Here is a 14,638-nt window from a genome sequence, read left to right on the forward strand (position 1 = left end):
TTTCTTTAGTTCTTCTTGATCATAGTCAGATTTTTTTTTCTATGGTGTCTATTGAGTCAATAATGGTTAAATGACAGTGGGAGATCCAAGGCGGGGAGAGGTTTTGAGTTTTTATTGCTTCAGGAATGATATTTTCGATTTCATATTTCTTTTTTAGATTCTTTGCTTCTTTGATGAAACTTGTTCTTTGGAGTCTGTTTGATGGACTGGGCTTCTGGAGTTTGTGTTTTAGATTATGGTTTTCCAGTGCCTCTAGCTTTGTGTATTGAGTGAGGATTTTTTATTCTCTTCTTTCTTCTATTGAGCTAAGTGCGGCTATTTCCTCCATTGCTTTTATAGGCGTTGTTTTCATGGCTCCTGTCATTATTTAATAGTTAGTGAAACCAATACATTCCGCTAAGATGTTCGACAAAAATGACGTCACACAACAAAGACAGGTCTGATGTTGTGCAATCGAGTACAGTGGCGTAGGTGAGGGGGGTACCCCCCCCCCCATGCACCCCTCTGGGGAAAAAAGTATTGTCTTAATACCACTGTTACTTATTTAAATCTATTTCTGAATCAGTATACATGTATAACTGAATATGTATGTTTAGAACAGTCACCTAAAAACTGACGCTACGTTCACTCTGAGTTGCCCCCCCCCCCCCACATCACCACCACAATTGTGTAGTGCGACATTATATCAAATACGCTGGGTAGGATAATTGGCCTAAAGTGACCGGACAGTGGTGAATGAAGTTGAACTCTCCCCCCCCCCCCCCCTCCCCAGCCAACCCACCCGAACTGATCTGTTAAGTACATTTGGGGAAACGTGTAATTAGGTACCAAAGTACCATATTTTTTAAACTTAATACTCTGTGAATATTGTTTTTTGCAATTACCAGTAAAAAGGTGTGTGAGCAATACAATTATCTAACCCATTATGTTAAAAATTATCTTTAAAGAACACAAAACGCAGTAGCTAATTAAAAAATGTATGATTTAACTGCAAGACGAATATTTTAGTTATATGTAAGTAATTATTCCGAAAGGTTTTCTTTTGTAGCGAAGCGTGGTTTTACTTTATACCAACTCTAATTTCAAATACTTCAATATGCTGTAACAATTTAGCATTTATGATGACATTATATTTGATTCTGATTGTAAGCAATATGTTTTTGTAAAAAACAAATAGTGCTAAGCTACTTTATTACATTCTAAAGTAATTATTGATTTTTTCTTACATGTATAATTAAATGTGTAGACATATACATATTTAAATTAAGAGAGTGATTATTTCCCCTATTTCGCTTGTTTTAATTAATATCTCAGGAATCATTATGTCAAATTGTTTTTTTTTACAAGGATTACAAAACATTGTGTTGCATTTTATCACTCTAATATATATATATATATATATATATATATATATATATATATATATATATATATATATATATATATATATATATATATATATATATATTAGAGTGATAAAATGTTTTGTTTTGTCGGCCTACATTGCTTAGTTGTTCTTAATTCTTCAGAGTACTACTTTAAATTTTTTTTTACATCATAGTGAAGCAATGACATACAGGTAGTATATATATATATATATATATATATATATATATATATATATATATATATATATATATATATATATATATATATATATATATATATATATATATATATATATAATGGGGGGGGGGAATTGAACACACCCCCAATTAGACGATCCTGGCTACGCCACTGATCGAGTATTGATTGGGCGATATTGCTACGCAGAGTGGCCACCCCTGCCTTTAAGAAAATATTACCTAATTCCATGTGGCGCCACCTACCGGCGCTTTCTTAGCAATACGGCCCGCGATATTGCTACGCAGAGTGCCCCCCCCCCCCCTGCCTTAAAAAAAAAAAGAAAATATTACCTAATTCCCTGTGGCGCCACCTACCGGCGCTTTCTTAGCAATACTGCCCAATTTTAAACATGATTGCAGCAAATCTTTCTAGTAGGCTATCATTCCAAACTAAGTGATAAAAGACATACTCTGGCCTAACACCATCTCAAATGATAAATTACTAGGAGATATATAAATTTAAAGCTTCAGAAATACTTGAAAAAAAAAGAAGATGGAGATGGATGGGACAAGTCCTAAGAATGCATCCATAAGACATCGCTAAACTGGACGCGTGAATAAAAAAGAAAGCAGGAAGGCCAATGGAGACGTCAGTAGCGTAGCGAGGGGGGGGGGGGACACATATGTCCGAGGGCGCCGACCTTAGGGGGCGCCAAAATGGGTTGGAAAAATAAATTGAAAGGTCGAGGGGGGTGCAAATCGAAAGTTTGAAGGGGCGAGTGCAAATCGAAATCTTGAGGGGGGGGGGGGTGCAAATCGAAAAGTTTGTCCCAGGGCGCCGGGAAGGGTCGCTACGCCTCTGGGAGACGTAGAGGCGCACGGCGGGGAAGCAGAAATGGATTTTCGCCCCAAAACTAGTGAAGTAGTGGGCCTATAGTTTTTTTTTTTTTCTGTTTTTTTTTTTTTAGTTTCGCTGATGAGGGAGTCACCCATAAACGACGTCACGCGTTTGAAAACAATTTATCACCCCTCCCCCCCTTGACACTGTCACACATCGTCACAATAACCCTCCCCCCCCCCCCCCCCCTAAGAGTACCACCTCGTCTACGGACGACCCCTAATCGTTATAATATGTGGTTCTGTGTAAGGAACATTAACTGATGTACGTCAATATTTCAAAAAATAATATAGTTTTTTTTTAAAAATACATAAAGAGCTACCTGCACTGTTTTTTACAACTTTCGATGCTGTGTTCTCCACAGTGATGGTCGCCATGTAGCAGCCAGGTTTGGTGTAGGTTTGACTAATCTGCTGTGTTCCTCCCTTTGTGGTGATGGTGAATGAATAACTAGCACTACTTGAACTTCCGTCTCCAAAGTAATCAATTGTTATTGTCACAGAATTTGGGATGGTGCTCGAGTTGTAGGTCAGTATAAACACGGTGGGATCTGTGACAAAGGTAAGGGAACGCGTTGTTTGTCATGCAAGCTGACTAGTTCATAAGTTTTTATTTCCCACTCAGTCGCCTTGCCCACGGGTGAACTGGTTATGACCAAGAGGGAAATTTCAACCCGAGATAGAAATTTTCATTGTACATTTTCTATCCATGAATGAATGGTAAAAAAATCTAAAAGGACTGTTACAGCACTGTCAGCACTGTTCCTGGGGGTCCACCGAGATTTTTCCTGAGGTTTATCGGAATTTTCCCCGGTAGACCGACTGGCCAGTCCACACCGTCCGTTTACACCTACTAGTATCAGTAGTATAGGCGCGGGGGGGGGGGGGGTAGAAGAAGAGGGGTGTGCCATACCCCCATGGACACAGATGACTAACGTTAAGTTCATAATCTTTCTTCTTCTTCTTCTTCGTTCTTAATTATTAGTGTTGAAGGGGATCGAGATTTATCTGCCAGTGGGTTTGAACTCGAGACTTTGTTCGAATGTATCAACCATGAGCTTTTTGCCGACTCGACCACGCCTCCAACACAATTAAGCGTTACGTGTCAACTGTTTATGCGCCATTGAGGCCATTGACTCCGATTTCAGCCTGCTTTTCTTTTTGGATTTGCTTCCATAGCCTTTGTCCAACCAAGAACAAACTACAAGGCAACAAGAGTTGTCCCTCCTAGAAGAGTGGCTGTCCCCAGCTAACGAGCCTCATCTGCCCGAGGGTTCGAACTCGAGACTTTTCGGTTTAGCAACCATGAGCAACCCCAAGTTCATAATGATTATAATGTATTACTTCATAGCTTATACCTTTTATTTTAAGGTCGATAATTCAAAAATAGAGCATTTCAAGCCACCAGGTTAGTTTAAAAAGTTTTAAGTTATTTTAAGTACCAGGCCTAATCTGAGTACTCTGATTGATTCGTTTATCCCCATACTGTTGATGTTCTATGTATATGTTCTATGTATATCTCAGCGTATTTGTTTACTTACTCCCAAACGACACATCACCAGCCACAGTAATCACCAGGGCTGAAGGATCTATGGCGTTCACCACTTCCATAGTTTTTGTAGCAGATACCATCTGTCCTAAAGGTGCTCTGGCGATCACGGTGATTGTTTTAGATCCTGTGGTCGTGTAGATCACTGTTTGTGTGTCACCGGCATTTTTACCAACACCTAACCTAAAAAATTAATACATGTATATATATATATATATATATATATATATATATATATATATATATATATATATATATATATATATATATATATATATATATATATATATATATATATATATATATATATATATATATATATATATATATATATATATATATATATATATATATATATACTAGCCGTCCCGGCCAGGCCCTGCTCTGGCTTCTGTGAAAAACCTTTCTGTTAAAGACCATTACCTGTGTGTTTAGTAATCATCATAAAGCCGGCATTGCCCACCTAAACCACAACCAACCAAAACAGCAAAACGCAAACATAACGCTAACACAATTACAAATACAAACGAAAACAAAAACCTAACAACAAACCCAACCACAACCACAAACACCAATACAAACACAAAGAAAAAGAAAAAACAAACAAAAAAGCAAACGAAAACAAAAACCTAACAACAAACCCAACCACAAACACCAATACCAACACAAAAAAAAACGAAAAAGCAAACGAAAACAAACCAAATCCAAACGCAAAACCAACCAAAAACACAAATACAAACCCAAAGAAAAAAACACAAACAAAAACGAAAAAAGAAAGAACAAAAACGAACCAAATCAAAACGCAACCACTAACGCAAACCCACCTAAACACAAAGAAAACACTAACGCGAACATAAACGCCCGGGGCGGAATCACCTGTTTTAGCTTAATGAACGACTATAGTACCCCAACTTATTCATAGTCTTTTGCACTCACTTAAACGAACGCGCCTGTTTCAATTTAATGAACAATTATAATACTCCAAGCTTATCCGTAAAATACCTACAACATTTGCACTTGATCAATCCCCGCTAATTATGTAATTATTTTTTTTTCCCAACACCAAAACAAAGTAATTAAAAAGTAAATTATTTTCCACAAAATGCAATGTTTTTATAAAGGGAAGTAATTGTGTTTTCCTAATTTATCAAAGGGAAATAAGTGATATCGGACTAAATAAAGACATAATTAGAATTTTTGTAAAAGATGATATTTTTTTAAAACTTGTGTTTAATGAACATGCCGACAATTATTACTATAATTTGAAAAATGAAAATTATTTCCCAACACTTTCAATAGTAATTTTTTAGCTCATAAATTTAGACAAATGCGAACGATAATTTTCTAACACTTAAATCCATCCAAGACCAACGACAAACATATGCATTACATACAGAACTGAGCTTTATATATTAGATATATATATATATATATATATATATATATATATATATATATATATATATATATATATATATATGCTAGGCCCTAAAAATATATTTATTTATTTGTTTGTTTATTTATATATTTGTTTATTTATTTATTTGTATAGAGCTTGTACTGAATGAAAACAATCAAACAACTGACCCATTCTGTCAACAGTAAAAGAGCCATTGCCATCACCAAAGTCCCAGGTCAGGTTGGTCAGCTCCTGATTGTCGCCCCTGTACAGCGAGAAGGTGACGTTGAGCGGCTGGTTGAGTGGGGCGTCAGTGTACTGGGTGGTGATGGCTGGACCAACCAGCTTCTCCACCACGATAGCCTTGTGTTTGTAGACCTTTGACCCCATCATGTTGGACATGGTCACCGTGATCTCAAAGTCTAACGTGTCGTCCAGCTCGCGACTGGTGCAGGAAACAAAAGTTGAATGAAATGTCCACATCTGAGCAACGTAGTCATTTGTGTTCTTAATTATTTAAGTATGTCAAGTTCCCCTTACAAACCTGGCGGTCTATGAGGCAAGTGAAGTAAAGTTCATCAGCATATAAAAGGATAGTGATTCCCAGCCACCTTTACTTTTCCTAAATATGACTCAGGTACTCATCACTGCAGTCATCACAGCTGGGTGGACTCAGGGACGTCCTACGGTTTGAACCCGGACTTTCGGGTTAGCAGTCTAGATCTCTACCGCTAGGCCACGCTATCCTAAGTGTTCTTAATAACCCAACACTAAATTTTGTAATATTTTAGGAATATATAAACGTAGTCTTAACTTTTTAAATGGTTTATGAATTAGTATTTCACATTATGATTATTCACATTGGCAATCTTCTATCATCTGACTATTTAGCTGTGGTGTAGCTAGAGTGTAATGGGGAAGAGACGCAGATGGTCAGCCTATGTTGGTACTTTAGTTTTATCTGATAGATTTTATATTATACTATGCGGGGGGGGGGGGGGGGGGCGGATACTACGCCTCTCATTAACGGTCACATGTCTATCGCGGTCCAGTTATGACCATTAAGTAACGAGTGGGTTCAGATCAACCGCACTTACAGTTCCCTCTGGTAAAAAAATTACGTCAAATATAGAGATTTTAAAACTTCTCACCTATAGCCAGGGGCACCAACTCTAATGGCATTCTCCACGACCGGCTTGATCCCATCCCCCCAGTCTACGACAAGTGTGGGGTCTGTGGGGGAGGCGGGGCTGCTGGAGGTGAACTTGAAAGCCACCAGGGCGGGGGGCTCGTACAGGTAGTAGTTCCAGGGGTCAAGGTCCCAGCTGAAGGCACTGAAGCCCACTAGCACCAGCACGTCCACGGTGACGGTAAATGTACCTGTAAGGTGAGTAGACGTGTGTTACTTTAGTAGGGTACACGACGGTAAATGTACCTGTAAGGTGAGTAGACGTGTTACTTTAGTAGGGTACACGACGGTAAATGTACCTGTAAGGTGGGTAGACGTGTGTTACTTTAGTAGGGTACACGACGGTAAATGTACCTGTAAGGTGAGTAGACGTGTGCTACTTTAGTAGGGTACACGACGGTAAATGTACCTGTAAGGTGAGTAGACGTGTGCTACTTTAGTAGGGTACACGACGGTAAATGTACCTGTAAGGTGAGTAGACGTGTGTTACTTTAGTAGGGTACACGACGGTAAATGTACCTGTAAGGTGAGTAGACGTGTGTTACTTTAGTAGGGTACACGACGGTAAATGTACCTGTAAGCAGTAGCGTAGCGAGGGGGGGGCGGGGGGGGACATATGTCCCCGGGCGCCGACCTTAGGGGGGGCGCCAAATTAAAAGTTTGAGGGGGGTGCAAATGAAAAGTTCGAGGGGGGGGGTGCAAATCGAAAGTTTGAGGGGGGGGTGCAAATGAAAAGTTCGAGGGGGGGTGCACATCGAAAATTTGCTCCCGAGGGGGCGCCAAATTGAAAGTATGTCCCCGGGCGCCGGGAAGGGTCGCTACGCCTCTGATAAGATATGCCTCAATTCATGTCTAATTCAGGTTCAAGAGGCCATTCGTCATTCAGTTAAAGCAGGATTTAAACAGTAACTAGCAGTGTTTCTTCCAGACTTTTTTCTCCGGGGGGAGGGGGGCACTTGAAACTTTTGGGGGGGGGGCGGCGGACACTGTTAAAAGTATATATTTTCTATATAAATTTAATTTTTGCCTCCTTCGCCATATTCCTACTGGCACTTAGCCTGTACTAGTTTTTGATTAACACCACAGTACAATATTATGCACGTTTCAGATTGCGCACCACGATAAAACCTAATCACGCACAGTTCGTATCCAGTGCTAACCAACTGACAATTTACACATGGTCTAAATGGTGAAGCCGGCCATTTTGATCTTACAGAGGGAATTCTTTACAAACGGAGGGTTTTCTTATTGGAAGCTACAAGTTGAAGTGGTAAAAATAAACCTTAAATTAAGCACGATGATTAGCATTGTGGGTTTTATGTTTAAATACAATAATACATAGATCTAGATCTACTTCAGTAGCATATTGAAACTATGGTTATAAATAAACTTTGTAAAAAGGTTAGATGGGGAGGGGGGGGGGGGGGCGGACACTGGTAAAAGTATACATTTTCTATATAAATTCCATTTCGTTCGGGGGAGGGGGCGGTAGACTTTCTTCGCCGGTCAACTCATTAGTCAAACTAGCAGGGGGCTGGATAGTAAGTTAACTACAGAGTATTATATATGTTCAACGAATGTTTAAAGAATAGATGTTTTAAAATAAATTAAAATAATTGCACGTGGCCATTTAAAAAAAAATTGTAACAGATTACTTTTATTTTTTTGTTACGATGCTACATAATTGTGTCGTTAAAAAAGGCACATTGCCAGTGAGTGCCATAGTGGCATATCCAGACGCCTGTTATGGTTGTGCGAAACCAGGACATACACAACAAGACCTCACTTAGTGAGCCTTAGATCAAGATATGGGTGTAGCGATAATCTCCGTTACGTTCTTAATCTTGCAGAAATTGCAAGGTAAGATACCTTTTCGAACCTGGATCTCCATGGGCAGATGAAGCAGAGTTCGCCATTTTTTGTGACCTCGGCATATAAAGATATCATGTTGTCTACACCACGCCGAGACGCCTTTAACTTCCGTGACGTGAGTCAGGTACCCGCCAGAGCTGGGTGGACTCAGGGACGTCCTATGGACTCGAGTAAATGTTGTTGCTGCGGTTGTGTTGGTCACACATCAAGGGCGTTTCCTGAGACAGATCATGGGCGTGTCCTGAGACACATCAAGGGCGTGTCCTGAGACACATCAAGGGCGTGTCCTGAGACACATCAAGGGCGTTTCCTGAGACACATCAAGGGCGTGTCCTGAGACACATCAAGGGCGTGTACTGAGACACATCAAAGGCGTGTCCTGAGACACATCAATGGCGTGTCCTGAGACACATCAAGGGCGTGTCCTGAGACACATCAAGGGCGTGTACTGAGACACATCAAAGGGGTGTCTTGAGACACATCAAGGGCGTGTACTGAGACACATCTAGGGCGTGTCCTGAGACACATCAAGGGCGTGTCCTGAGACACATCAAGGGCGTGTCCTGAGACACATCAAGGGCGTGACCTGAGACACATCAAGGGCGTGTCCTGAGACACGTCAAGGGCGTCCTAACACAGCAAAACGGAGTTAAAGAATTGTCCAATCTAAAACTTACACAGTAACACATGAGAGTAAGGTGAAGCACGGATGCAAATTGATTCGCTTCAATTCACTTCACGTAATTTTGTGGCCCAAAGGGCTGCAGAAAATTGATGTATGAAGATAAATTTGCAACTTTATTAGTAATCTTCTTCTTCTTCGTTCTTAACTGTTATTTTTGTAGGGGATTTCCTCTGGCATTTTAAATTATTACGTCTCTATAAGTGATGCTTCATGTATATGTCCTAATATACTTCCATATCATTTGTCCCGTAGCCTTTGTCCACCCAAAAACAATCTATTAGGCAGCCATTTGATTAGTTTTGGAATTTCCTCTCCTAGATGGAGAGGAAAAATTCTTATAGTCCTCAGCTAACGAGCCTCATTTGTCGATATACATAATCCATCTAATGCATTTTTCAAGTGTTTTGTTTTCCTGCAGAGATCTCCTGTCAAGTCTATGATCAGCTGATGAGTGTAAAATTGAAACGATAATCTCGTGCAAATAAGAATGGGTTCTAGTGTGACAAAACTTTTCAGTAAACTGGAGGGTATCATAACAGGTAATGTTACAAATGATACAGACCAGTACGAGTAAATCTTATTTACCTGTAACTTATCGAGAGTGGACGCAACACCCTATTGGAATTTTCCGTCTTGTGGGGGACGGGGGGGGGGGGGGGAGACAGTAGCGTAGCGAGGGGGGCGGGGGGGGGGGGAAACATATGTCCCCGGGCGCCGACCTTAGGGGGGGGCGCCAAATTGAAAGTTTGATGGGGGGGTGCAAATGAAAAGTTCGAGGGGGGGGTGCAAATCGAAAGTTTGAGGGGGGGGGGGTGCAAATGAAAAGTTCGAGGGGGGGGTGCAAATCGAAAATTTGCTCCCAAGGGGGCGCCAAATTGAAAGTATGTCCCCGGGCGCCGGGAAGGGTCGCTACGCCTCTGCCTGTAAGGTGAGTAGACGTGTGCTACTTTAGTAGGGTACACAGTAGCGTACGCAGGGGGGAGCAGGGAGAGCGGCCGCTCCCCCTCTGGCCATTTTCAGCAAAGTGGCTCCTTTTTTGAAACTTTTTAAACTCAAAGTCTTAAACAATGATATTTGTTAAAAAAATATTTTTGGTCGGCACGTCTATGTAAATCACAAGATTTCTTTTCCCGCAGCAATTAAGCATTATTGTACTAGTCTAGTAGTGTCTACGTTTACAACACGTATTAACAGCTGCATCAGTTTGCCATTCTAAAAATAACCATTACGATGCATTGCAATGTTTAAAAAACCTCTACTGGCAGTACCACTTGGCAAGAGGGGTGTTAAGTTTAAGGCAACTGTATAATGTATTTGCTTACTAATAATTGAATTAGAAAATGTTATACATAAAACTTCACACATAATTACTTTATATATACAGTTTGAATCGTGTGATTAATTTAAAAAAATTACAATACAGAAACAAATACAACTGATGTGGCACCTCTATTTAAATTTACTTATCAGCAAACTGCGTAGTGGTGGGGAAATTTCGACAAGGCCAACCACGTCATCACGATGAAGTAGTAGTATTCTTACAATTTGGGCGATAGTGATTACGATTACAAATTATATGAAACAGTTACAACCTTCTTACAATTTGGGCGATAGTGATTACGATTACAAATTATATGAAACAGTTACAACCCCCCTCCCCCATGGACCACTCTGTAAAAAAATATTGTCATAATACCACTGTTACTTATTTAAATCTATTTCTGTAATATATATTTGTGTAATATATATATTTGTGTGATATATTTGTATGTTAAGAACAGTCATCTAAAAACTGACGCTATGTTCACTCTGAGTAGGTTATCTCCACCCCCCCCCCCCCCCACACACACACACCTCAACACCACAATGGTGTAAAGCGACATTAATGTCACACCTAGGTATACACTGGGTTGGATAATTGACCTAATGTGACCGGACAGTAGTGAATGAAGTTGAACTCACCCCCCCCCCCAACCCACCCCGAACTGATCTGTTAAGTACATGTAGAAAAACGCGTAATGATGTACCAAAGTAGCATACCATGCCGCCAGAAAATTAGCTTTTTAAACGTAAAACTCTGTGAATATTGTTTTTGCAATTACCAGTAAAAAGGTGTGTGAGCAATACAGTGATCTAACCCATACCTATCACTATGTTAAAAATGATCTTTAAAGAGCACAAAGAAGCAGTAGTTAATTTAAAATATATGATCTGAACTAAAAGACCAATATTTAGATAAATGTAGGCTGTTGTTCCGAGTGTTTTTCTATTATATCGAAAAGCGTGGTTTTATACCAACTGTGATTTTAAAAACTGTCATTATACTGTGATACTTTAGCATTTATGATGACGATGTATTAAATTCTGATTATAGACAAAAACATTTTGTAAATACGAATAGTGTTAAACAATTTCATTATATTCTAAAGTAATTATTTATTTATTTTGACATTTATAATTAAATGTGTAGATATATACATATTTATATTAAGAGAGTGATTATTTCACTTGTCTTAAATAATTTCCCAGGAATTATTATGTTAGAAATTTTTTTACAAGAATTACAAAACAGATTATGTTACGTTCATTTTTGGTTGTAGTGTGTATATATATATATATATATATATATATATATATATATATATATATATATATATATATATATATATATATATATATATTGTTTAGATTGTTACTATTTTTGTTTTGTCGGCCTACATTGTGTGTTTTTTCTTTTTTCTTTAGAGTGCTACTTTCAATTTATTTTACATCATAGCGAAGTAATGACATACGGCTAGTAATTATATATATATATATATATATATATATATATATATATATATATATATATATATATATATATATAGAACGTGTTAAAAATTCGGCGCCTTTTTTTGCTCTTTTCGCTCCCCCTACAACGAAAACCTGGATACGCCTCTGAGGGTACACCTAGTGATTATACATTACAATTGTGTGCGTGTTATTTTGGTACACATTATTACTTTCTCGTATATACGAAGTATAGAGAAAGTCTTATAATTGTGCAAAAAAAAAATCGAGATTTTTCCAAATCTCATAGTTTTACAGCTACTTGAGTCGGTAAAACAGTTTTGAAATCTTGTCCGTATGTCTGTGTGTGCGCGCGTGTGTGTGTGTGTGTGTAAACACGATAACTTGAGTATCGTTACAGCTAGGTTGATGAAATGTCATATATAAGTATATCAAAATCTTAGATCCGTATAAACTTTTGAGCGATTTCCGATAACCGGAAGTGGAACTTTTTCTACTTTGAGTTTTTCAAAAGCCTATAACTTGAGTACTATTTCAGATAATTACATAAAATTTCACATGTAAGTAAAATATCTAATTCTCTGCCTTCCGTCAAATTTTGACCGGAAGTAGTAATTTATGCTATTTCCGATTTCTCAAAAAAACGTTTGAATTTATAAAGTACTAATAATATTCCGCACTATTATGCATATTTTGTTTGGCGTTCAATTGGTGTGCAATTCTTTTTTCTACGAGATTTTATTATATTTTGAAAGTTTAAGCATTTAAAATGGATTAAAAATAATGTCTATAACCCGAGTTACCATCCCCTGTAGTTTTATATAAGAATATTCGAGAAAGTTTAGGGGAGATCACTCCCGGTTTATTTTTATACTAGAATCATGTCGGCTGGCGTGTAATTTTAGTACACCAGATATTGATATACTTTTAAGCCTACGTGTTTTTAGAGTACACCAAGCTTTTATACACTAGAATCGTGTACATCTTATTTTTAATATTAACAGTTTTCTATACACTAAAATTGCCTACGTGTTAGTTTTAGTACACAAGTAGAATTGTGTAGGTATAGAGGTATAACACTAAAATTGTCTAAGTGTTTAGTACACAAGATTTCTATCTATCTATATAAATAAGTCTCTTCTGGGAGTCGTTAGAAAACAAGCTGCAAGCGCGCGCCTTGCAGTCCCCTCTTTTCCTCTCTATCGCTACCACCCCCCACCCCCCACCCCCTCACATGGTCAGGTGAGTTGTAGTTCACGCTAAATGTTTAGTTTGGTGACGGCTATTAGGGGCAGATAATTCAGTTTGAAACTATTTTAAACTTAGAGGAGGTAACTAAGATGAGGCTGCTTTCACGGGGGGGGGGGAGGGGGTTTAGTGTTTTAAAGCAAATATTTTCAGTGGCAGCATTGGTACTGTCGAATTCACAAATTATGAATTACTGAAAAGTAGAAAAAATAACTAAATAGCGGCGTATGATACACCGCGGGTCGGCTCGTATATATAATTCTCTTCTGGGAGACGTTAGAAAACAAGCTGCAAGCGCGCCTTTGCAGTCCCCTCTCTTCCTCTCTATCACTATCACTACCACCCCCACCCCACCCCCACATGATCTGGTGAGCTGTGGTTCACTCTAAATGTTTACAAATCGTAGAGCCGGGTTCGTTGACGGCTATTAGGGGCAGATAATTTAGTTTGAAACGATTTTAAACTTACAGGATTCACGGGGGGGGGGGTGTAGGGTAGGGGTTGGGGGGTTAGTGTTTTAAAGCAAATATTTTCAGTGGTACTGGCAGCATTGGTACTATCGAATTCACAAATTATGAATTACTGAAAAGTAGAAAATAAAACAACTAAATAGCGGCGTATGATACGCAGCGGGTCGGCTCGTACAATATAATTGTGTAGGTGAAACGGCAACAATTGTTGCACTTAATCACGACGTGTATCAACGCGTTAAATGTTTCTTCTTACTTGCAGCATTCCAGATCGTTGCGGTGACGGTGCACGTGCATCCGTTGATGAACGTGCGGTTGAGCACCATAGCCCCTGCCCAGGGGGACCCGGGGGGCTTGGCCGAGTAGTTGTAGGGGATGCTGCCGTCCTGGAAGTCTATGAGGATGTGGACATCGGAGCCTTTGGTCATGTCGATGGTGAAGTAGACGTTGTCGTCGGTGGTGACGTTGTGGCTGCTGGCGCTGATGGACGGGTTCTCGATCTTGTCCATCACGATAAAGTAGCCGGAGATGTTTAGGGAGGTGATTTTGTTGCTGGCCTGTGGGGGGACACGTGAACATTAGTTACTGGCCTGGGGGGGGGGGGGGTGGGAGGGGACAAGTGAACATTAGTTACTGGCCTGGGGGGAGGAGGACACTAGTTACTGGCCTGGGGGGAGGCATTAACATTTGTTACTGATCGGGTGGGGGGGGGGGGAATCATAAACATTTGTTAGTGGTCTGTGAGGGACACTCTTACTTCAATATTTGTTACTGGCCTTTGGGGGGGGGGGGAGGCCGACATATATGTACTTTAATATTTTAGTGGTTAAATAAATGTCGTTACAGTTGTTTAAAACTAATCTATATATACTAGCTGCATCCCGTGCTCCGCCACGGTAAATCTTTTTTAATGTACCAACAGAACAAAACTAAACACAACACAAACGAACGCAAAAAAAAACAAAAAAAAAAAA

At 39.3% G+C, this 14,638-nt stretch overlaps 2 protein-coding genes across 2 annotated transcripts in view; both read right to left on the bottom strand.

Moving 5' to 3' along the window:
* The window catches only part of LOC131938735 (uncharacterized), a 29,313-nt gene extending 26,522 nt beyond the window's left edge, over positions 1-2,791 (bottom strand). The window contains exon 1 of the mRNA XM_059296875.1: positions 2,786-2,791. The gene's annotated coding sequence lies outside the window, so the exon portion shown is untranslated. The remainder of the gene's footprint in view (positions 1-2,785) is intronic.
* A 1,204-nt stretch (positions 2,792-3,995) lies between these two features.
* On the bottom strand, positions 3,996-14,214 carry LOC131938736 (uncharacterized). The gene is made up of 4 exons (XM_059296876.1): positions 13,921-14,214; positions 6,562-6,790; positions 5,599-5,855; positions 3,996-4,138 (listed from the first exon to the last, which is right to left on the bottom strand). The coding sequence occupies exons 1-4, from the start codon at positions 14,171-14,173 to the stop codon at positions 3,996-3,998; spliced, it is 882 nt and encodes a 293-aa protein (XP_059152859.1). The 5' UTR covers positions 14,174-14,214.
* Between the last annotated feature and the right edge of the window lie 424 nt (positions 14,215-14,638).

Source organism: Physella acuta, unplaced genomic scaffold (assembly GCF_028476545.2).
Source record: "Physella acuta isolate Inbredline_101_S28 unplaced genomic scaffold, ASM2847654v3 ptg000256l, whole genome shotgun sequence".
NCBI classification, from domain to species: Eukaryota; Metazoa; Mollusca; class Gastropoda; family Physidae; genus Physella; species Physella acuta.

What these genes read in the sequence shown, in the direction of transcription:
- LOC131938736 (XM_059296876.1), bottom strand. Translation starts at nt 14,173, where the DNA reads ATGGACAAGATCGAGAACCCGTCCATCAGCGCCAGCAGCCACAACGTC. An exon ending in AACGATCTGGAATGCTGCAA is followed by an intron (nt 6,791 to 13,920) that starts GTAAGAAGAAAC and finishes CTCACCTTACAG; the next exon opens with GTACATTTACCGTCACCGTG. An exon ending in GTTGGTGCCCCTGGCTATAG is followed by an intron (nt 5,856 to 6,561) that starts GTGAGAAGTTTT and finishes TTCCTGCACCAG; the next exon opens with TCGCGAGCTGGACGACACGT.